The sequence below is a fragment of the Neomonachus schauinslandi genome, chromosome 5, assembly GCF_002201575.2.
Source record: "Neomonachus schauinslandi chromosome 5, ASM220157v2, whole genome shotgun sequence".
Taxonomy (NCBI): Eukaryota; Metazoa; Chordata; class Mammalia; order Carnivora; family Phocidae; genus Neomonachus; species Neomonachus schauinslandi.
The window spans coordinates 19354712-19379194 of NC_058407.1; the positions used below are offsets into that span (position 1 = coordinate 19354712).

Below are 24483 nucleotides of genomic sequence, written 5' to 3' on the forward strand. Positions count from 1 at the left end.
GAAAGAAAATACACACACACACACACACACACACAGGTTCAAGTTATGCAGAAAAACATGAACAATGGAAAAATAGTTTGCCCCTCAGGTGCCCTTCCCTGGGCGGGGAGAGGAGTTGGGGAGAGGTTGGTAATAGGAAGCCTAGTAGAGAAAGGAAGAAAAAGATTTTATTTTTTCAGTTGGCTTTATAGCTTAGCAAAGTCTTTGCCCTGTTGTGGGCAAAAAGCATGAGACGGTGTCCTAAAGAGAGCCAATTGCAATCCTGCCTGCCCCTTTTCTAGGTTCTAGGAAATGAGATCATTCCCCTTGCTTGGCAACTAGGACAAGGGGTCACCCCAGTGCTGTCTTCCAACCTACTTTATCCCAGTCATTTCAGGGTTAAAATTGTAGGATTTGCTCGAGATGTTTTTTTTTTCTTCATTTCTGCTTTTTTATTTTTGCATTTGCTCTAGAATAGAAAAATGCTTGCCCATCCTCCATTGTATGTTCCTTTAATACCGGTAAGGTGTATTAGCAGATGTGTGTGTCTCCATGCCCAGCAGAAAGTTAACCAGAGGACAGATCCTTATTTTTTATGGCAGCATCAGTATATTAATGTCTGCTAACCCTGTCACTAACACACATTCTTTTAAGGGAAAAAAATGCTTCTGTGCTCTAGTTTTAAAATGCAAAGGTATGATGTTATTTGTCACCATGCCCAAAAAAGTCCTTACTCGATAACTTTGCCAGAAGAGGGAGAGAGAGAGAAGGCAAATGTTCCCCCAGCTGTTTCCTGTCTACAGTGTCTGTGTTTTGTAGATAAATGTGAGGATTTTCTCTAAATCCCTCTTCTGTTTGCTAAATCTCACTGTCACTGCTAAATTCAGAGCAGATAGAGCCTGCGCAATGGAATAAAGTCCTCAAAATTGAAATGTGACATTGCTCTCAACATCTCCCATCTCTCTGGATTTCTTTTTGCCTCATTATTCCTGCTAACCAATTCATTTCCAGACTTTGCACTTCAGAAGCAATGGGAAAAATCAGCAGTCTTCCAACCCAATTATTTAAGTGCTGCTTTTGTGATTTCTTGAAGGTAAATATTTCTTACTCTTTGAAGTCATTGGGGAATTTTCTTTAAATTGTGTACTGTTTGCTTCTGCCTAGAAATGTTATTCACTTTAGAATTTTCATTGTTTCGGAACTGGGAGTTATTTATAAATTGCTGAATATGCAATTCTGTGGGATCTGAAAAACTAGCTCCGGGAGATGGATGCCTTTGCACAGATATCTGTATGAGTAGAAACTATTGCAGGGTACTTATGCTAAATCCTCCACTTGTGCAGGGCTTCAGTGGTATCATTATAGAAGATTCCTTTAAATCCTGTCTATGGTTAAGGGCTATAGAGCATGGATATGAACTTTTAGATTTTTTTTTTTTTTGCAGGTGCAGATGTTTTCTTTTTAAGACCATGTTTGTGTGTGTGCACGCGCGCGTGTGTGTGTGTGTAACTCGTCAGGACTTTTTATTACAAGGCATGCCACATACGAAGTTACCTTTTAGGTGATATTAAAGCTTTTAAATATGATCTTTGGAGCTAAGGTCCCAGAACTCTCTGCACTTATGCCCAGAGAGTCAAAGTTACAGCGAAGTTTAATTTGCTCTTCTGAAAAAGAACTTGACAACTCTTGCTGACCCTGCATATTCGTATAATTTAAACAAATGCATACTGTATATATGGAAAGCGGAAACTTTCTAGCAACTGCATGTTCAAGTTTTCCCTTTGGAAGAGGACTTTCATGGGTGAAGTTTGGACTTGGGATTTCGTGTTGTAAAACTGATTTTATACTCGGTGTTGTAAAGTCTCTTTAGGTAAATTTGGCTGCCGCTGTTAATGCCAACTTCTCGTTTCCAATCACTGGCCCTAGTTCAAGTTTCCATTCTCAGCAAAATTATATCCTTCAAGACTTGTGTTTTTCCAATTTGCAAGCATTTTTAAGCCACTGTCACTGGCTCCTCAATGCAATTGCCTAAGAGCTCAATTCATAAAACTTCCCTGCCTCTTAGTACAGCATTCATTTGCTGCTCTCAAATACTCCACCACTAGGATTTTTCTTAGTCAAGTAAGTGGCTTAGGAGTTAAGAGTACATCTTTGTCAGGCACCTGATTCTGCTACCTTCCAGGTGCCAAGACTGGCTACCTTGCTTTTAAAAGAAATGAAGTCTCTCCCTATACTGTATATAGAGCATATATAATATACTATGTGGTCTGACAGTTAAGGTTTTTGTCTTCCTACTTAGATGATCATAAAAGGGGTTGTTGAGTGTTATCTCTGCATTAATTATCAGTTTGGAAAACTTTCTCCAAATGAACTTTTCAGAAATAGAGCTGGGATTTAGAGAAAATCCTCAAATATTGTTACTTTTCCTTTGTACCTGGAGCAAGAAGTGGCTTGAGGGAGCTTCGTGGTCCTTCAAATGTAATTCAATAAGTAAAGGTGTCCTGCCTAGAGGCAAAACTCACAAGCTAACTGTACTCTGAGTCTCAAGATATTTGTAAGTGTTTGAGTCAGAGGGAAGGGGGTAAGGCAGAGGACTGGAGCTTGGGGTCCCTGTTCAGAGCAGCTACAATAGGCACACAATGGAAATTGGTGCCTTGATGGGGGTGGGGGGGGAGATGGACTCAAATCCCAGCTGTGCAATTTGTTCATTGTTTGATGGACAAAAGGCAGTTTACCCAGGCTAATGGCATACCTGCCTGGGTGTCCAAATGTAACTAGATGCTTTCACAAACCCCACCCACAAAGCAGCACATGTTTTTAAGTCCTCAGTTTTCTATTCACATCAGCCTCATAATACCCACCCTGACCTGCTGTAAAAGATCTGGAACAAACAAAAAATGGTTACACCTACAGTGAGTATTTTCTTATGACTATTGCCCTCAAATTTTGCTGGGCATTTTCATTGTAGCCCAGACATCTGGAATCAATTGATATTCCATTTATTTAAGATAAAAAAGACAGGTCTTTTAAATTTTGAATTTGTGAATGATTTTTGAGAAACAGTGCTCTGAATTCTTTTTCTTTCTTTTTTTCACTTCTCTTTCTGGTTCTTCCTTTCTTTCTCTCTATATCTTTCCTTTCTCTCTCTTTGTTTCTTTTGTGTTTGACAAAATAAAAGACCAAGAAAAGGACGGACATATGGGGCCACTTGTTTCAAACTTTTAACCCCTAAGCAAGTTTGTTATTGTTTTCTTTGGGGGGGAACATAATGTGATAAAATTCTCTGGTTCTCTGTGGGTGTACTGGACTGTTACCTGAACTAAGGGAAAATGCAGTGGAGGTTCTCTCTTGTCCTAGAACTGTAAGTGCTGATATTTACCTAACAACATAACTCAGCAAAAAAGAAAGAAAAGGAAAACGAAAAGCTATAAAAAAATAAATCTTATATTATGAAATGCTAGTGATCTATATGTGAGAACTTATATGTGTTATGCCAGAAATAACTATTAAAAATATAGTTTTGACATCTCACGAAGTTCTCAATTCACTAAGGCTACCTCTTCCCATGGATTTTACAAGAACTGAAGAACTTCAAGCCATCTACAGTTGCAGGTGCTTCAGCATTACTATAGACTCAACAAAGAAGGGAGGGATGGAGAAATAAGATTGGTAGAGTAGCATGCATTCTAGAACTGGCCCATTGCCAGAGTGTGGGGTATGTTCTGTAAGATCAATTCACAGTTCGCTCTTTTGAAAAAGGCAATGAAGTCCAGACAGGTTGGAACTGTTGAGATTTCCACTGGAAATACTGAAGGGGAAACCCCCCCCCCAATTATTTTATGACTAAGAAAGTTGTAGATTGGATGAGAACCTGTTTCCTGCAGTCCTGGTGGCTTTGGCTATGTGGAGGTGAAGGGTTTCCATGCAGAGGTCCTATTGAGAAAATGGAAGAAGTGTTCAGTTGAGCTTTCACCTCCTCTTCTATTTTGTGTCCATTATTTATGATGATTTGCAAATAGAGGGCACTTTTCATCTTAAACTGTTTTACAAGCATTAACTGAGTATTTACGTTTTGTTAATGAGAGGCAGGGGTTTAAGGTGTTTTTTTTTTTCCCCCAGTTGCTGAGCTGAAGGTCTGGCCACAAAAATGGAAATCTTAATTAAAATGATGGAGGAAAATCTGCCTCTGATGTAGAGAGCCATTAAGTTGAGAGTTTATGGAGGGCAAGGAAGGCAAATGACTGAGTCTGTTTCTCCACAAGGGATGGGGTTGAATGGGTCTGCCACTACTGTGAGGTTCAGAAAAGTCTTTTTTTATAATGATCGCTTCCAGCGTAACTCCATGACCCTTTTGATAAGGTCCCTCACTTACATCCTGCCAGTGACTCTTCCAAGGCCACTGAAAGTAAATACAGCTGAGAGAGGTAAAGCTACTCACCTTGGGAGGCTTCCTGGAAGAAACCACATCTTTGTGCCACAGTAGCAATATGGAAAAGTTAGTGATCACCTTAGCATTGTTTCTACTACTTTGAGAGAGGACAGAGCCCTGAGCCACAGAAATCCTGCTTTTGGCCAGGCTGCCATTTGTCTGTCACCGGGGGTGTCTCAGCATATTCTGCTATAAAATGGATACAGAGACACATAAGTCCCTCCAAGACATGAAGTCAGAATTCTTGTGGCAGAAAAAAAAACCAAAAAACAAAAACAAAAAACAAACAAAAAAAAACTTTTGCAGGTTTTGAGCCCAATGCCCTGTTCATGGAAGGCAATCTCTCCACACATGTTGATTTGATACTGCACTTGACACAGAGGACTTTAGAATACAGAAGATGTAGGGTCTACTTAGCATGAGCCAATTTCATTCCTAAATCCTATTTTTCCTGTTTCTGTTTTTTTTTTTTTTTTCACTTCCACTTGTGGTTGTGTTAACTGCTGATATTCCCCAGGTAAGAAGTTTCTCTGTCTCTCTGTCTTCCTCTCTGTCTCTGTTTCTCTCTTTCTCTCTCTCATTAAGTGAAAAAAACCAAAAACAAAAACCCTGTAAGGACATATAGTATTTTCACAAATCCGTTTTTATCCAAGTAAATTATCTTTAATCAGTAGCTGGGGAATGATGTTCTAGTTAACTTAATATTCTGGTCCATAATGAATGCATGGGCCATCTGTGGATGGCCAATCTTTAGAGAATTTAAATTAATAAAATGTATTTGGTCCCAAATCTGGACTGAGCATAGTTTAACCTTTGACAGTTCAAAAGGTTTACCAGGATCTCTGAGTGGTGTGGGATTCTACTGCAATAATAGCAGTTTTCATTTACATAGTAAATGTTTCTAGATATTTTATCTCATTGAATTGCAATAGGAATCTGCAAAGAAGGGGTTCAGTGAAGTCCACGGTGGCAAGGGGATTAAACACAGGTTGTTTGATGCCAAGAAGTGCTCAGGCCACAGCACCCTGAGGTCCGTCACACACTCTGTTGCACTGCTGTGCAGGGTAGTTCTGACTAATGGCAGTAATGTAATGCTAGGAGTGAGGCACATTTGCCTCACCACCCCTGCCCTTGCAAGGACCAAGGAGGAAACATGACCATCCTTCTATTTTTCTGGCAGGTAAAGATGCACATTATGTCCTCCTCTCAGCTCTTCTACCTGGCCCTGTGCTTGCTCACCTTCACCAGCTCCGCCACGGCTGGACCAGAGACGCTCTGTGGGGCTGAGCTGGTGGACGCTCTTCAGTTCGTGTGTGGAGACAGGGGTTTTTATTTCAGTAAGTAGCCCTCCCTCTCACTGCTCTGTGGATTTACAACCACAGGCAGTGTGTGAATAACTGAATGACTGCCCGTGGCTGGCAGCCTTCCTCAGCCTCTGAGATCCCTCACCTTAAAGTAAGCCTAGTGTTTCAGCGGGGCTGTGGCAAGTTTTGCAGATTTAGGATGGAATTTTCCTCCTTAGCAGTTTGTCTTTTAACTACTTCCTGCTGAGCTTTCCCAAAATTATTGTGCTCTACCCTCGCTATTCCTTTCCTTTCAGTGAAAGGAAGGGACAGAATGACCCTGGGGAATTGAGGTTTTTGTTTTTGAGATCTGTTGGTGCCCATATAAACATATGGAAACATGGAGGCCTGTTTTAAGTGCTAGGTAATTTGGAGTAAAATAGTAAGGTGGACTGGGAAGAAGAATTAAGGGGGCACATCCCAGATGTCTCCGCGCAATGTGAAATCACCAGGGACAGAAGGTGAACTTTGCTCAAAGGCACATTTACGAAAACACAGGCACTCTCTAAATGCAAACTGAAATGCCATATTAATTTGTCCTCTATGAAAATTGACCTTGATGTTTTGTTATTGCCTTCCTTCGACTTAGCTTTTCTCTGGGACTCTCCAGTGATATCTCCATCTGGAAAAGGGTTTCTGACAAGTGTGGGGTTACTTATCCCATAAGTAGGTCTCAGGTGATTAAAAAGCTGACAGTCAATAAAAAATAGACAGCCCAGGCAATGTTTGCAAATAATAAACACAAACATAAGTCAATGTTGCCTGGGGGAACTGAGCACTTACAGAATCTACCTCAGAGACATCTATCTCATCGTATATTATAGGACAGTGAAAGATTTAAAGCCAATTGCTCATTCTATATAATTATTTGGAATTTTAGAGAGTTCCAGGAAACTGATGTTCAGGTCCTCAGTGAGCATGAATCATTCTTGGAGGTTCATTATCACTGGAGTGTAGACAGCTTACCTCAGTTGCCCACTAAGTTTTGAATAGCTCCTCTGATGACTCACACACTTAGGTCTCTCTCATCTTCTTCCCAGGGAAGGTGGTGTGTGCCTGTACGTGCGTGCATGGGTGCGTGTGTGTGCGTGTGTGTGTGTGAGAGAGAGAGAGAGAGTAGGGGGAGGGGCTTGAATATAGCAGTCTGGGATGAGTCAGAGAGATGGCAAGGGAGAGGCTGATGGGGGACTGATGATTTGTATTCACCATAGATTTGGCAACAAATAGTCTTTAAACAACTAGTGACAGAGAATGAGAAGTGCTTTTTACTACTTGAATGGGCAAACACCCCTCTCTGTTTCCAGCTAATGCTTTAATAGAATGAATTCATTTATTTTTCTGGCAATAAAGCAATTCTATCCAGGTCTCTGTTGTAGGGCAGATGAGTAAGTTCATTGGGTGGGTACTTTTCAAATAGCAGACTTGTTTTACCTTTGAAATATATAGTGAAAGGCAAATGTGCTACATCAACATCACCCAATGATGGGTTGTCATTATTCTTTACTTTGCTGCTACTGATCCACATATAAAAAAATGAATAAGTAATTCTCACATATTATGCCCAAGAGGATTTTTTTTTTTGCCTTGATAATCCATTTGTGCAATTTCCTTTGATCCAAGGATCAAGGTAATTGCCAAATCCACAATTGTCTTCCGTTATGTGCCAGGATGAATTGCCTTATTCAACTTGACGTGCTCCAGGATTTCCATGTACAGTAGAAGGAAACTGGATCATTCTGTGCTTATGATGTTTGCATTAGATAATGAATATGGGAATGTAAATAATGATTTGGTCTCAAGTAACCATATAATACTGATACATGTGCACACAGACGGTTAAGAGTATTGGACAACTATGATGGAAACCAATTTCAAGGCACCAAAAAGGTTCTTTTATTGAAATCACCTAACCAGGATCTACCCTCTCAATGGGCTCCTTGATGCCAAAGACTATGTTTATTTACCACTGAATCCCAGTATCTAGCTCAATGCCTGGCTGATATAGAAAAGGCTCTATTTGATCATTGAACTGACAAGCTTGAATTAAATTGAGCCCACCTGAATGGAATGGAATTACTTATTTGGGATCTCAGTCTTCAGAACCATAAAGAATTAGGCTTGTCAATTACTTTGGATAATTCGTATCTCCTATTTACCCAGCTATTGGATAAAATTGTTTTTCTTTTATTCAACTGAATATGACTGTGAGGCTGACTAGAGGCTGCATTTTGGTCATCATCCCTAAGCTACACTGATGGTCTGTTTTGTGTCTGAGCCAATTATTCTAACAGGCATTAACTGTTGTCAACAAATTGTATTGAGTTTCCTTTTTGTCCCGTGAGATTTAGTGTGTGTGGAGAAGTTAGCTCTAAGCATTTATGGGTCTTTGAGATACTTTTTTAGAGGAAAGCAGTCTTCCTCACCTCTATCCCCTGTCAGTTGACTCTTTTCATTGTTTTTACCCTTACTTTCAAAGTTTTATTGCAGCTGTGCCTTTTATTTAAAGCTGCTTCAAATCCACTTTGAAAGTACAGTTTTGTTGTTGTTTTCTTTTTTTAATAGTGGAAAGCAGTTTCTGATTTTCATTTGAAATTCAAACATCTAAAAGAAAATTGCCTCCATATTTATCTTTTTTGTCAGGTCAGAATGTTTAACAAGGAGAGTTTTCTTAACCTATTAGACACAGAACAGTTCTGAATAAAAAAAATATATAATGTTTTCTTTGTATAGACTGACCCAGTGTGTGAATGAGCTCATATTTCTCTATAAGCACAAGTTCTACTACAACACAGTGGAAGCAACCTTCTAGATTATCTGTTTTGTGAACAATTTTTCCAGCATAAGTGGAACAGTTCCTCTATAATTAATGCAGCTTCCCCAGACATTTTATGAAATGAAAGTTCCAGTGAATAGCTAATTACTAATTCTTCCCTATGCATCATAGTAAGAGAAGGTATCAGCCAGTCTTGTGCTCTCACAGTCCTGTGAGGAAAATGGTGGCGTAATGAAGTGGCACATTGGGAAAGAGCTCGCTATTATCTTGCCAGATTGATGGAGCCCTCATAGAGGAGGGCTTGTTATAACCTCATTTTGCATGAAACATAGCAAGAGGAAAAGAGCTTCAAGTGAAAAAGAAGAAGTTAAGCTTGCCATAGATATAATTTTTTGACAGTCATGGTGATTAACCATTTTAACATGTACTTTAAGGGCTTGTGGAATTTCTCTCTTTGGAGATACTTAAATATTTGAAAGACAACCAACCATCTTGGATGGTTTCAATTAAGAGCAACCAAAAGAAAGCAAGTTTCTGGGGTCCTTTTTAGTTTTAAGAGTCTATAAACAGTCCCTTAAATAAACTGTATATGCTTTACCTCAGCGGTCTGGGAAAAAGGAGAAGTAAATCAAATAGAAAAGAAAGTTGGATACCCTTTCAGCTATTCCAGATTTATAGCTTTTGTAAAACACACTTCCAATTCGTAGTTATTAAGAACAGGTCTGAATAAACTAAGCGCATTCTTCATGCGTTAAAACATACTGCTTTATGGAGTTTAAGCGAAACTTTGCAATGAATTTCACTGTTATTGATTGCAACAAACTTCCTAGATCTAGGTATTATTTATTAACTCATGTTTCTTTCATTTGAAATATAGTGCTCAGAAAACTGCTCCCAGACCTGTCACTCATTAGCTGTATGCCTTTGGCAGGCATTTAAACTTCCTGGGTCAAAATGTCCTTGTCCATAAAACAAGGGGATTTTGTTAAAGTAAATGACTTCTTATAACTTTAACAGACTCATAGTCCAGGTTATAATGAACAAGGATTTGGTGCTATTCAAGAAAGGAGAACCTTAGATTTAAGTAGTGACCAAAGAACATTTAGTGTCCTTTATCTTCCCTAAAGAGTTTCTGTTTGCCCCCAAAGATAGAAGATTTCACCTACGTAAAGAAAGAGTAGCTAGCTTCTTTGTTTTGTTTTGTTTTGTTTTAATCTGGGTTTCAACCCCTCAGGAGTGGAATAGAAGCTCAGACATGACCAAATACACAAAAGTCATCTGGCCAAAGGAGCACATGCAAGCAGATTGCCATGTTTCTTTGTGAGGAAGGACCAGCTGACAGTTCTCATCTTTACATTTTCTCACTCTCTTGGATGTGAGAACAAGTGAGTAGGTCAGTTTTTAGTTGCCCTTTATTAAGTCAGATGGGACAAATAAGAATCTATAGGCTTCCAAACCTTGACCAACCGCCTTTTGCCAGCCTATTGATACTGCCTTTCCAATTAAAGAAGGGAGTGTATAGTCCAGGGCATTCAAAGATATACACCATTAGCATTGCTTTGAGTGGGGCTGGGTTTGAGCTACACCATTTGTATTCCACGGCTTGGTACCCCTTAGACCGCCAGCCATGCATTTGTATGACAGCTGCTCAAAGTTAAGGGTACAGTCTCTGGTTGTGGAAAAGCTTTTCTCTTTGAAATTAATTGGCACATGTGGGGTTTTACCTTATGGCCCTGGGCTCATTAGTACCACTAAGCTAATAGGCCACAGATAGTCTTAAAGAAAAGTAATGTGTTTTTATATTGATGCTAAATGCTTGCATCCCAGAGGACCAGTCTATGCAAACAAAGGACCACTTAAAACGTGATAGCTTCTGTGAAAAATTAGAAAATAACTTGCATTTTTCTGACATTTTAATACTCTTTAAGACCATCTCCCTGATAGAGAATTATAAGAAGCAGAAGAGTGAAGGGTTCAAGACCAAGAGCATGGTCTCTATTGCCAAGAATTCAGAGTTTGAATTCTAGCTTACATGGTAGGTGGCCTTGAGCAAATTACTTAACCTCTTTGTTCCCCCAATTTCCTCATCTGTAAAATGGGGCCTACCTCATAAAACTGGTGTAAGGATTAAATGAGTTAATGTATTAGAACATATTAACTTAGAATACTGCCTGGCACATAGTAAGCACCATACATGTTAGCAATACTTATTTACTCTCTTGTGGGGTCAGTTGCAGAGTATATTGTAAAGGTTGAGGTATCTGAACAGCCCAATTAGTTATACACTCATTTTCTCTCCTTAAGGGTAGCTGATAAAACCTATTATTAGTAGTAATAGGTATATAACAATATCAGTAGCAAGAAGAATTCTTGTATTTGACTAGTATATTTACTTGTTCAAAATCCACTTGCATCAGCTCTCTTACTTTGGTTTTACCCCATGGAAGGCAAGAATTATTGCTTCACTGGACAAATGAGAAACATGAGACACTGAGATTTTGTGACCTACCTCACTGGACAGATCTAGAACCAAAGTTAGGGTCTCTTGTCTCCAAGAATTATGTTCATTTGGCCATTTACATTGTTTAGTGGCCCAAAATGTTATGGCATGGAGAGATGCTTCCAAAAATCCCAGCCCTCTTCTGAGAGAGAGTAATCCAGTTGATTCTGAACACTTCTTTGAAAGGAAGCACGAGGGAGATATTCATGTGATCACCCTACATTTTATCTTCCAGAAAAATTTAGGAAATACTAATTGAATATCTTCAGGGTGCACAAGAAAAGTCTTTGATTAGGGGCTGCTGTTGTTCAAGAGACTGGACCCCACTCAGATTGAACACTGCAGTTCACCTGTGAACCCCAGGATATGCAGTATGATCCGGGGGAGATCTTCTTCTGGACAACTTCAAGTTTTCTTCCTTCTCTGCCAGCAAACTTCAACTGCCTCACGTCTTGCAGCTATTAGTTCTGTTGGTTTTTCTCAAAGACCAACTAAAGAAGGGCTGTTTATTTGGACCGGGAATTTTTCTCTGGGTGTTATGGGAGAGAAGCGGTAAAGGAGAGGGAATCACAAGGTGCCATAATCCAGATAAGGTGCCAGGCAGGAAGAGGCTTCTCCAGCTTGGCCATGGAAGGAGTTACGAGAGCAGCCAGCGGTTTGGATGTAAGGCTTCCACCTGTGCAGGTATCATTCAACCAGTTGTTTGACACTATTGGTTTTGGATGTCTCTTATCTTAAGTGGCTGGTAAGTTAGGCATTTTGGATCCAGAAGAGAGTTTTGGCATTCTTCAATTCCCTGGGCCACCATATACCTTTTCCAGACATCATGTACCATGCCAGCCCTCCTCAGGGCCTCTGTTAAGAGCCAACCTCATTCTTCTACCAGCCTTCCTTCCCATTTCACAGCCTATAACAAAGCATCAGACAATGAAAACAGGTACAAGATCTCTCTCAAGTAGATTTCTCATTGTTCTCAATAATGGGCTATAAAGCCTTTGCTGTTTTATGCAGCCAGATCTCTGACAACCATGGTGGCAAAAAATCGTTCTTGCACTGGGCTGCTGCCCTGGCAGAGTTCCATCCTACACCTCCCTGTGAAACATCAGCAAGCCCTTACATCACAAAGAATTACTTTTGATTGCCTGGAAAGTTCAAATCCTCAGGCCTTATTAGCTGTTAGACTAAGAAGATGACAACACAGCATTTTGTTTGTCTTTATCTATATGCGAGATCATGTTTAAAACAGCAAAGAGCTGTTATTTGACGTGCAGTTCCTTAACTGCAGTAAGTTGTATGCCTATTTAATGCATTGTTTAGTCTCACATTGGCTAAAGCCACTTGAAGAAGCACTTGGCAAGCTCTGGCTTTTCATTCTTGGCATAGCTGCCCCTCTTACTTTTTCAGTGAACCTTAAATACCAAGAAAAACCCTTCACTTACTTTGTATCTGGCATATTGCTTTATGCAATTGGCCAGAACTTTTGCACATGGCCCTCTGCATTTGTCCTAAGGTAATTAATGGCTTTGCAATATTTGATCAGCAGCAGCACGGACACAAAAAGAAATTGTGCAACCAGTAGAGACCACACAGTCTTTTAAATTAAAACCTTTTGCATTTAATGCTCAGGCATACTACAGGATAGGGTTTCCATGCCAAAAAAAAAAGTCATGCTGAAGCCCTTGGAAAAACACCCAAGAACCTGATTATTGATTAAGTATATATCTCTCTAATATCTCCTTCTTAAAAATACCTGATTATTCAAAGGAAGTAAAATTAAAGATTGCTATAAGTTTGGAAACCCTTGAAAAATAGTCAAACATCAAGAATGAAACTCATAGAGAGGTGATGTGTCCAAGGTCACACTGCTATTTAGTGGCAGAAATAGAAAAAGACACTGTTGATTCTCTTTTCTGATTCCAATTGGGTGTTTGGCCTCTGGCAGCAATGAACCATGCCTATGTCAAAGTTACCTGGTAAATTAAAATGGCCTGGGAGAGGCCTCCAATCAAGCTCACCCAAGTGAATATAGATCTTGGTGGCTCTCTCATTCCAATAAACTCACCTGAAACTTAAGTTTAACACTTTCCCTTGCTATAGAAATTTGCACAGACTAAAGTAATTCCTTGCCTGTTTCTTATACATTACACAAAAACTTCAGATGTACTTTAGGCATTCCAAGTCCACTTAAGGTCATAATTTAGACTATTATTGTATATTATATTATTCTGACTCTTTGGTCACTCTCTCCAATGTCAACTTGGGTAGAGCTGCTTTGGAATGACTTAGCAAAGCTGTGCTCCTGGAAAATCTGAAACAGTCTGACGAGTTGTTGGATCAGCTTTTTTTCTGGAGATTTCTCTGACGGCCCCAGGCCAAAAGAAATTTACACCTGATTTTTTTGCAGACTTCCAAGCAAATACTCTATGAATCTCTTCAGATTTTCTTCTTTCATCTGTGGTCTTTATGAGGTATTAAAAAGCTATTGGAGGGGTCTTTTTAAACTTTGAAATCTGGTTAGTCATAGAGTCAATTCTGTGAATATTGCTGGGAAGATGGTACTACCTCTGTGCCATTTACCCTGGTGAAAGGGCTCTTTCATCAGAGGCAAGTGATTAAGAAAGTCTGCACTGAGCCAACCTACATGCAGCCAATAACTCCTGATTATCTATGAAACTGGGGAAAGGAGCACCAAGAGTTAGAATTCTGGATTAAACTGATTTGAGGACACTATAGATTTTGGCCTCCTTACTTCTCCTTCCTCACTGCCCCAGCCCCAGACCCTTTGTGAGACCAAGTGGCATGTTTTTAAATCCTACTTCATTCTCATACTCCCCACTCACCTCCCCCAGCAGTGTCATTGGCAACAGTTTCTCAACCTCAGCACTATTGACATTTTGGGCCATATAATTTTTTATTGGGGGAGGGGGCTCTTCTGTGCATTGTGAATGCTTAGCACCATACTAGGCTACTACCCCCCTCTAGATGCCAGTATCCTTCCTCCAAGTCATGACAAGCAAAAGCATCTCAACATTACCTGATGCCCCCAGGGTGGGGGTGTGGAATCACCCCTAGTTGAGAACTACTGGACTAGAGGTGTCCAGAAGAGAAGCGACTAGAGGGATAGGAAAGCCATGAGTGAAAGAAACAGAGATACTAATTATCAGTCACTGGTTAATCAGGAGCCTATGTTCCATTGCCTAGACTAAGCAATGAGAAGATTCACTGTGGTTTTAAAAACTTTTTTTTCTGAAAATATAAAGCTCTTCCTATAGGCTATCTAGAAGGTATTTGTAGGCACCCCCTTTTGTGTTATAGCTATAGAACTCATTTATTTTAGTAACAACAGTAAAGGAAGGTAGAAATGGTGTAAAGCAAAACTTTGTGCTTAGAAATGTGATTATGACCACTTGGAGCAAATGAAAAAGAAGCCCATTATCTATGACCTCAATATTTATGGCCGTTTCCTTCTTAGTCATATAATAAATAGCTGTCAATATCCCACAAGTGAAAAGGCCTGGCTCAGATATGGTGGTCATAATTTTTCTCTTGCCTTCTGTGTCTTTCCTATCTAAATATCATCAGAGGCATTTTATTGCCCAGAAACAACCCCAGCAGAAAACAGAAAGATCAATGAAGTATTACATTGGAAACCAGAAGTTCCACATTTGAGCCTCACCCAGTTCCCCTTCTTAATAGCACTTCTCCCCCTTGGTGCAGTTAGTTAATATCCTTGGGTCTTACATTCTCCTCATTAGTAAAGTGGGAATTAAAATATTACACCTTGTTTTGAGGCTCAACTATAGAAGGCTTTGAAAACCTAAGGGGCCATCCAAATATGTTACTGTTAATTGATTGAGTTGAATGCTTTGCCTGTCTCTCTTATCATCACCACAAATTATTTCAGTGGTTTGACTTCAGTTATTAATGGCATTGACCCATTAGTTCAATTGTTCTTCAATAATTATAATTTAGAAAAGTTAATTTGGCAGTGTATCATCTCAACTTTATTAATTAGAAAGAAAAGTATATTGGTATCTTCTATTAACATATCGCTTTGCATTTAGACAGCCCAAGAGTTAACTAATGGATTTTCAGAATGTTCACCCAGTATTACTGTTCATGTCCTCATTGCAGGAAGCAGCAAAAAGACAGGGCTTATCACTTTACCACACTAAGCTTGCTTAAAGAGTCTGTGTCCTCAAGGTGGTTAGGTAGTCACTGAGGTTTCACATGGAGGCAAAAGATTTCCATTCTCCCAAATCAGCTATTAGTGATTTCTGCTCAGCCTCAAAATGCAGTGTTCAGCAGAAGGAATGTACTCACTAATCAGAAAAGTATCTCTGCACTCTCAGGTTGCCCAGCGTAACTGCTTCCTTATCTCAGCCTGACTTAGGAGAATTGAATTTTTTTTGTTTGGACATGGCTTTGATGAAATCAAAATTGTGAGTTTTATCAACATATGGTCTAGTGACCATGTGGCATGTGGTTCTTCTATCCCAGATGCTTCTCATCAAACAGCTCTCAGAGACACAATATTTGACTTAGCAAAGACACTTTTGAACCTCACAATCAAATACTGGTCACTCCTGCTATGAATTTTCATTCTATTTTGAGCTCTTCCAGAAGAATAAAGTTTTAAGGTTTTGTTTTGTTTTTTTTTTTTTTTCTGTCCTCCACAACATTCAGTGTTGGGCACTTAGTTAACCTGCTTGACTTGATGTTCACAGAGTCATCCCAATAGTTATTTCCTTCTACCAGTCCCCAGAATATACCTCCATAGCTTTTCATTTGCTACTGCCACCATTAAGGATCTGAGATTTAAGGTAGAGAATAAAAAAGCCTATTTGAGATATCATTTCTCGGGACCCCTTCACTATTGCCCCAGTAAAAATTTCTCCTAGCTCAACAGTAAGCTAATTCTAGTCCACAGAGAATTTTTAAGGTCTACCAAAAGAGCCTTCACAAAGAGGTTCCATCTGTGGAAGTGGCTTTGTACACAGAACCTCCACTCAGTTCCTCTCTATTTCATCTGAGATATTCATACTAAAAGGAGGGATGGTAGTCAAGGGGAGGCTTATAACAAATGGTAGATCCCTGACAAATAAGCCCCCAGGGTAGGTATAACAGCTGGAGCATCAGCCCTCAGAGAATAAGTGATTTTTATCTGTCACAGCATAACTGAAGAATTGGAGATCTAGAAAGAATTGTATAGAGCAATCTGGTTCCGTGTACTCACTTCCCAGATGAAGGAAGCGAGATCCAGAAAATAACATAATAGGCATATCACAAAGCACGCTGGTGGGAAAGCCAGAACTGCAACTCAGTCACCTCACTTAGTCTAGGGCTCTTTGCACAGGAGGACACTTTAAACTTAACCTTGATAAATTCACATAAAGGTAGCACTAGCAACTCAGAACTGCTATGTCAGTCACTTCTGGTGTAATGTATTAGAATAGTGTTTGACCTTAACCAGTCAGAAAACTTTTTTTTCCCAACTTCTATCACCCATTGGATAACATCAAGTCTCTTTATTCCAAATCTGATCAACCTGACTGTAGGACTATGGATCTTCATAGATTGTAGTAGTTTGATGGATTAGAGGTTTAAAAGAAAATAGTAAAGAGCTAATTTCTTTTTAGAGATGCCTTTAGTTTCAAGTCATGTTTGTTGGTTGCCTAGTTTATGCATTTTATATTGCTTGTTAACTCAGAAGCCACCCAAAACAAAAGGTATTGTCGAGGCATTATTTCTGTCTCTACACATTCCTGACTTGCTAGTCTTCCATGAAGGTCTTCCATGAAGAAGCTTAAATTTTCCTACGTATTTTGAGTTTTATGTTTCTTTCCATTAAAGTTTCCAGCCATTCATAGACATATTTAGTTTGGCAGAAGGTAGTGGTGACTCATGGAATGAAGAAATTTGAAAGCAAAGCTACTGAAAATGGATCTAATTTCTTCTTGGGGTAATTTGGGAGCGAGCGATTGATAATTTGTCTAATTTTTCCTGGTTTCATCAGCTGCCATACTGCCAAATATTTGTTCCATATGGATGCTTTGTTATTACTGAAACATATAACAAATTTCAGCTGCAACTATATCTAATATGGTCAAAGGGTAAGACTATTGTTGGCTCATTTTCTCATTGTTTTTGGCTGGACACCCTCAATCAATGGTTATTGAGTGAAAAAACAGGATCATATTGAAACCATTTTCAGCATGTTCCTTCCTATGGATCCAACCATTTCACTGTGAGTTTGTCAAGCACAGCAAATGTTCCTTATTAAAGGGATGATTATGTTTTCAGCATAGACACGACTGCCAGTTAATTGCATTCACCTTATAATTCCTCTCTCTCAATTTGGTGTAGAGATGTTTTTGGCTTTCCAAAGATCCTTCTTTTCTGCTTATTCTTGCCTCCCACTATAGAACAGATATTTGGGGATAGATTCTGAGAAGATCAATGACATACTCATAAAATAAGCATCATTTCAGGCTTACCTTAAGATAGACAGTCTGTGGGCCCTGAGTTATTTGAATCATAAGACTTACAAAAGATATTAGTGCCACAAATCTGGCTGGTATTTCTGTAGATTACTAGTGCTTTGCATGCAATTATGGAAATCTCCCTTACCAGAGAAGCCAGACAAGGGTTCAGTAACATTGCATGAAAACACTATGCTGTGTAAGCTAAAGACACAGAAGGATTTATTTCTGGCTGGTTCTGAAGTAGGCACTGATCACTTATTGTCTTAAAGTCATCCATCAGGTAATTGATTTCAGTCAATATAAATGATTTCAATATCCGCCCCCAACAAAAAAACAATGGCAATAATAAAGAACAGAGAAGTCTCTTAGAAGAAACCAGATGTTATTGAAGACCATGGAAAGTGGCAAGAAGTCTCTTGTTTATGATAGGAAAATCTGGTTTGATTAACAAATGTTCTAAGGGTCACACATGTCACATAGTAAAAATACAGTTTAATGTATGAAGACTAGAGCCTTGCTACTCAAAGCAACCTGATAGCTTGTTGGAAATGCAAAATCAAGGGCTCTACTCCAGACTAATTAAAACAAAATCTGCATTTTAAACCAGATACCCAGAGGATTCGTATGCATATAAGGATTTGAGGAGCCCTGGTCTAGGGAATAACAGGTATATGTTGATTGGTGACTCATCTGTTAAGAAAGAAAACACAAGCTAGTCAGAGTTGAACTTCCACTGAAGATTTGAAAAGTGTTGTTGGGGCCAAACATGCTTGTGATCATTAACAATATATATGTTGATTCAACCATATCAAGTCCCCAATTCCTTCACGTTGGTAGAACCTTTCCTCGGAGGAAGTATAGAACTTCCCCAAGGATAACCCCAAGGCCTGACCTTCTATGAACTGGAAATTGGAACTCCTAATTGCTGTGGCTGCAATTTCCAAACCCATCACTGGGGCCAGGAACTGAGATCCAGTCTTTAAGATCTTGCCAGCTTCTTTTTCAATAGTTATATTTTATAAGAACAGCCAAGCAAGAGTCCTTAAAAAAAATATTTCTAATTGCATTGAGTGGACAAATGTGTGTTTTACTCATATCAAATTGTTTCCTTTGTCATGCTTAGCCAGGTTCTAGTATTATTTCTTATGACTCTGAGTTGATTAGTTCCATTAGGTTTGCTATTGGAATTTAAAAGAAATGGTTTTGAGTTAAGAGAACTGGGTTTCTGTCTTCTACTGGAAGATGAAGGGTAAACTTTAAAACTGCTTTTCAGGGGCACCTGGGTGGCTCAGTTGGTTAAGCGACTGCCTTCGGCTCAGGTCATGATCCTGGAGTCCCGGGATCGAGTCCCACATCGGGCTCCCTGCTCAGCGGGGGGTCTGCTTCCCCCTCTGCCCTCTTCCCTCTCGTGCTCTCTGTCTCTCATTCTCTCTCTCTCTCAAATAAATAAATAAAATCTTTAAAAAAAATTTAAAAAAGCTGCTTTTCAAAGAGGCAGCTGGTTCCCCAGTTGAAAGCCGTCTCACTAGACCCTTTCTGGAATTCGGCAAGTTCCCCAGCCTGAACCCATTTATGAAAGTCCAGATTGCTAAAGGACGTGCTTGTTCAGAAAGACCTCATCCCACAGCAAGGCAGGTAAAAGTGAGAGAGGGCCAGTTTATAACTTCTTTTCTTTGAATGACACTAGAAAAAAGAGGGAGGGCTTTGAATGAGGGACTTCGAGTATCTTGGATTTACTCAGAGGTTTACCACTACATAACTTGGTAAATTTGGTGAATAGTCCCATGAGTCTCAAAACCTGTTTCCACTGGAACAATAATATTAGGTTGAACCATGACATTCCACTTCTGAAATGGGGTCACTATGATCTCTTTTCACAGTTCTCCAGAGGGAAAAAAAATAAGTCATAGATATAGTTTTCACATTTTTTTCATATACATTTTCCTTAACCTTTAAGTATCTGTCACCTCTTGATTATATTCAATTCAATTGGTGGTATTTGACTTAGCTCACAATTATATATTTAATTTATTTAGACTTAATCCATAGCCTTTTAATGCAACATCCCTAACCCTTGGCAATCTACCCATTGAAAGAATATTGACAAGATACTCTCTAAGACCTTTTCCAAAACTAACATTTACTGTTGTTTCATGGAAATCTCTAAAATCCTTTAAGAAATCCAACTGGATATAGAGCTACTGTTGTTCCTTTATTAGAATTCTTCTTTCATTACTTTTATTCAGAGCTTTAGTAAAATGTATAGAAGTAAAATTATGGCACTAACCTATTTAATTATAGCATTGACTGGGCACCTGTTCTGTGCTAAGCACTACCCAAGAGAGGATGAAGCCATGCCTTCAAAGAGATTTCTCACTCGTATGTGAGGACCCATTAAATATCAGTCATGAACCCCAAGCTTGAATCAGATAGAAATGTTCCTCCCCTATATTATTCCAACCTACACCATTCATTGAGTGTCCTCTGGTTAGCAAAACACTAATGATGAAGGGAATGAGTAAAGATATTAACTACCCTCATGGAGTTACTTTAGAGCAGATGTCACAAAATGGTGCCCTATTCCCACCCCACCTGAATCTAGCCCACAAACATGTTTTGTTTGCACCAGCAAATATACTTTTTACATTTTGGAATTATAAAAAACAAGAGATTTTAAATTTAAAAAAAAAACAAGGATTAACAGCTTCTCTTGAAGAGTTAGGTGATCTAGCATTACTGGCCAGTATTCCTGAGTAGCAGCTTTGTCTAGAGCTTTATAGGTAGGATATATGCCCCTCCAGCTCACCACAGTGCCTTACAGGCTTGCTTTATTCATCTATATACCCATCATGCCTCAGCATACATGGACCTGTGCCACCCCTTCCCCAGATATGCAAGATCTCTTTGGATATTAACCATTTACCTTTCTTCTTTATTCAACCCGACACTCATTTATTGCCTTTTCACTATCACCCATGCATTAGACTAGTCACTGCTGATTCCACAAAACTTTTCTTTAAGGTGTTTCATTGTTCTCCTCAAACATAGCAAGGGTATAGCTCAGGTAAAATTTAAAAGATGATCAAGTCTTCCTGGTGAAGGAAGAGCCCAAATCTGAAAAACTGAATGTTCAATTATTTAGAGATCATCAAAGGGATATTTCTTCAAGAGTAAGTGGAGCTTTTGGCCAGTGACTTTGTAAAGCAGGAAAGACCAAGTTCCCAGGCAATGCAATGGACAAGTTACGCAATCACTCCAAGTGTTTAGGACAATGGAGACCATCAAACCCAACTCTTTAGACAAAGTGAGTTGTAGCATTGTAGTTTGTTTTGCACCAAGATCCAGAACAGCTGTTACCAATTCACTGGAAGATTACACATGTGTCCTTCCTTCCATTCCCATCACTATTTAGGTCCTCCTCATCACTCACCAAAACTATTGCAACAGCCTCCTCAATGATCACTCTGTGTCCAATATTGCTTGACACCAGCCATCCCACCCATGAAATTAATCTTTCTAAAGCACAGTTTTAATCACTTTATTCCTTTTCTAAACAACTTCAGTAACCATCCATGGCTAAGTAAATTGAATCCAAACTCCACAATTTGACAGTAAGGCATTTTATATAAGACCTCTATCTAACTTTTCAACTGTATTTCCTAACATTTCCCTACAGCAAAGCTCACAAACTGGCAGTCTGTAAATTTTATCCAATTTTCAGAAGTATTTTGTTTGGCAAATGCAAAACTTTGAATTATCTGTCAATATAAATGACTCTTACTTCTACATTAGCACCAAAATCTTCACCACTTTCTATTGCATTACTATGGCCCACTCACACCTCTACATGATTTGCTTGGCTTTTATAGGCATTTGAGTTTATAAATACTCCCTACATATTCCAACATCTAACCTAGATGATTTCCTACCATATATAAGATTTTCTTAGGCTTTTCTCCTGTTCTTCTTTCAAATGTCACCTCCTCTGAAAAACCTTCTACCAGATTTCAACTCTCTTTCCTCTAAATAACAATACTATTACTCTTACAACACTTATAACCTATTCTATATTGTGTTTTTTGGTGAGTGTTCATGCTTTATACCATCTGGTTGGCTATAAGCTCCTCAAAGTTGAGGGCTGTCTTATTAATCTTCTGTAAAATCCCACATAATCCCTTGAACACAACATGGTCCATGTCTGCATGGAATTAATTAAGCTATCTATTTTTCTTTGCCTTCCAGGCCTAGATTAGTAGTGTGTGCCCATAAGAAGGTAGTAACTCATTTGAAATGCAGACATGGCTGAGTCAGAATGTCCCCATGGACTTTTAAGCATTTTCAAGTAGGGAGTGAGAAACGCTGTATCTAAAGGAAACTACTGAGGGAATTTAGGTAAACAGAACATGATCCTTTTTGTTGGAAGCTGGCTGTGATCTTCCGATTAAATCCCTATTGCATGTCTCACAAGGAGCATCAGCAAACCCATTAGTATGCTCAACTTTCTTAGAATTATAGGAGTCAGTCTATTCCTGGAGAGGGGTGGGGGGCTGAAACAGTGAGTTGAGCCAGTGCCAGGTAGAGCACAAACCCCCTTGAAAAAAATGAAACAGAAAGAATTTTGCACACTGCATTCAAAGGTATCCATTTCCAGAGTTACTGAACACCCAGAAAGGCACTCTCATTCCTGTTTGCCCTGGCAGAAGGAAGAGCCCATCAACAAGTTGCAAGGTTATGGAGTCAGAACTTAGTGGCTCCAGAAATGGATCCAACTTAACGGATTTTGATCAGAATGACAGGTGGTAAAATATGAACTAAAAGGAAGACAGTCACTCTTCTAAAATATAATTCAATTAAGTAATGTTTTATGGACTAATATGTATCCAGGATAGTGCTAAAAATTAAGAGAAAGTTAAAACAAGAATGCAAGTAGAGACAACTAATATATTAACAAGCACACACCATGTTCTCCAGATATAACATAAAAGCCTGCCTTAAGTTACCTTCAGTCTGGTTAGGAATGCAAACTTTACCCATGTGTAGGAATTATCATCAAGGTAAACTGACAGCATTAAAATAAATAATAAAATATAAAAATGACATTCTTTTTTTCTATTCCTCCTGGACATGGCAGATGTCAAAACATAAGTTTACTAAATTTCCAAATGAATACTGAGAATTTTCATTCTTCTCTCTATATATAGTCTTGTGAGGTTTTCCATTGATGTTTAAAAGGAAGGTGGAATTTGTTACCTTCATGTACCTTCTGTCTGCCTGGGTCCTTAACTAGGTAGAGGTATGGATGTGCTTTTTTGCTTGAGAGAGGCATGAAATACTGGGTGAACAAGCTGCTTTGACTTTGAGTTGATGGGAAGTACATGAAAAAATCCCTCCCTTTGTGAAGTTGCCAGGCCAATCTTTCCAACTCAAGTTCAATGATGTATCCAAATCCTACCTGGAGTCATGAGGTTCCCCTTCCACGAGATTCTCTATATTTCCCAGCCAGACAGGATCTGACACAGAGAGCATGGGCATTATTGACTCCTTTTCTTTCAGCACAAGGATTCCTCAAAACAGATATTTTTCCAAATTAAACAGAAATCTAACTGTGGGTATCTGTGTATATTTGAATAATATTTTAGGTTAGGTATCAAAAGGGGCTCTGATTATGAGGTGAGGAGACCTGAACACCCTGAGGAGACTTGGCTTTGCTAGTTATAAGCTGAGTGCATTTAGGCAATTCTCTTGCTTGTAAATGGGGTACTGTCAGCCCTGTTCTGCCTCCAAAAGGCGGGTTTTATGAGTATCAGGCAAGATAATACCTCTGGAGTCATACAAAATTTCTAGGGAATCAAGGCCAGCTACAGGTTTCTAGAGATAATTTGAATGAGGTGTTGTTTGAATTGATGGAGTGCTAGGCTAGAGTACATTCTAAAGTTGCAATTGGGTTAGCCAAAATGACATTCAGGCACCTTCCTCTAGAGGTTGGGACAGCCATTCCTTTTTGGGTCATGTATGCTTTTTGCTGGAATTACAAGGGCAAAAGTAGGAGTAGCTGTATTATTGGTCAGTGCTTCCCATATTCCACCATCCCATGAGTAGGGATAAGAGGTTAATTAAATATATCTCTCGGGCAACAGAAATGATCAAGGCTGTCCCTGGAACACAGTTGCTTCAAAAAGTAGGCTTTTGTTTCAGGGAAAATCTCCCACAGAGAAACATGGAACACCAAAGAGAACTATAAATAGGACTATCATTTATGTCAATTATAAATAGATTTGTTCCCTTTTGATTAGAAGATTAGTTCTAGCTGAAAGTCTGTAGTTGAACTGAAATGAGGGAAAAGCTCCTGACAAAATATTATTACATGCTAACAGTTAGATTTGATACCTTTTCCTCCCTGAGGTATTTTCTCTGATTTTCCCTAAATGAAGACATTTGTGTTTAGAATCCACTTTTAGTCTTTGAAGTACATTTATTCATACTTCATCACCTCCTCAGGATCTCTCCTTATCTTCTAAATTAGAATACACACACACACACCCCACTTTTTAAATTGAAAAAATTGAATAAATTGAGTATCAGCGTTAGGAATTCAAAAGAGGTAATATTCTCCTCAGAGGCTCCCAAGATGGTCACCATACACTATTACAAAAGTTTGCCTTTTCATGAAGGAGATTCTTTACCAAATTGCAGGTCCTTAGCAAACAAATATTAGCATAATGACTGAAGGGCCAAAGTAAAAGATCAGTAGAGGAAGGGTCGTATCCCACAGGCTGTTGCTACTGATCACTTGTCAGATATGCAGCCATTTTCCTTTCATTCCAGAGGGATGATTTCCATTCAATATCCAGATGAACCCCACTCTTTGGGTCTGGTTAGTCAACTCCTTGTCCTCTGCTCATGTTCATGACTCATCTCTTCCCAGGGCCAGAGAGAGAAGTGGCAGTTTCCCATCCAAGCTGTCTGCTAGGTTC

At 39.1% G+C, this 24483-nt stretch overlaps 1 protein-coding gene across 3 annotated transcripts in view; it reads left to right on the top strand.

Moving 5' to 3' along the window:
• Positions 1–201: 201 nt before the first annotated feature.
• IGF1 (insulin like growth factor 1) overlaps positions 202–24483 on the top strand; it is a 70914-nt gene continuing 46632 nt past the window's right edge. Inside the window, exons 1-2 of one of the 3 annotated variants that reach the window (XM_021687575.1) lie at positions 202–1072; positions 5589–5745. In XM_021687575.1, the coding sequence (XP_021543250.1) occupies positions 1010–1072; positions 5589–5745 (220 nt within the window). In that variant the 5' untranslated portion in view covers positions 202–1009. Of the gene's footprint in view, positions 1073–2876; positions 2892–5588; positions 5746–24483 lie in introns of those variants that run through there. The other 2 variants (XM_021687574.2, XM_021687576.1) reach the window with 2 other exon arrangements.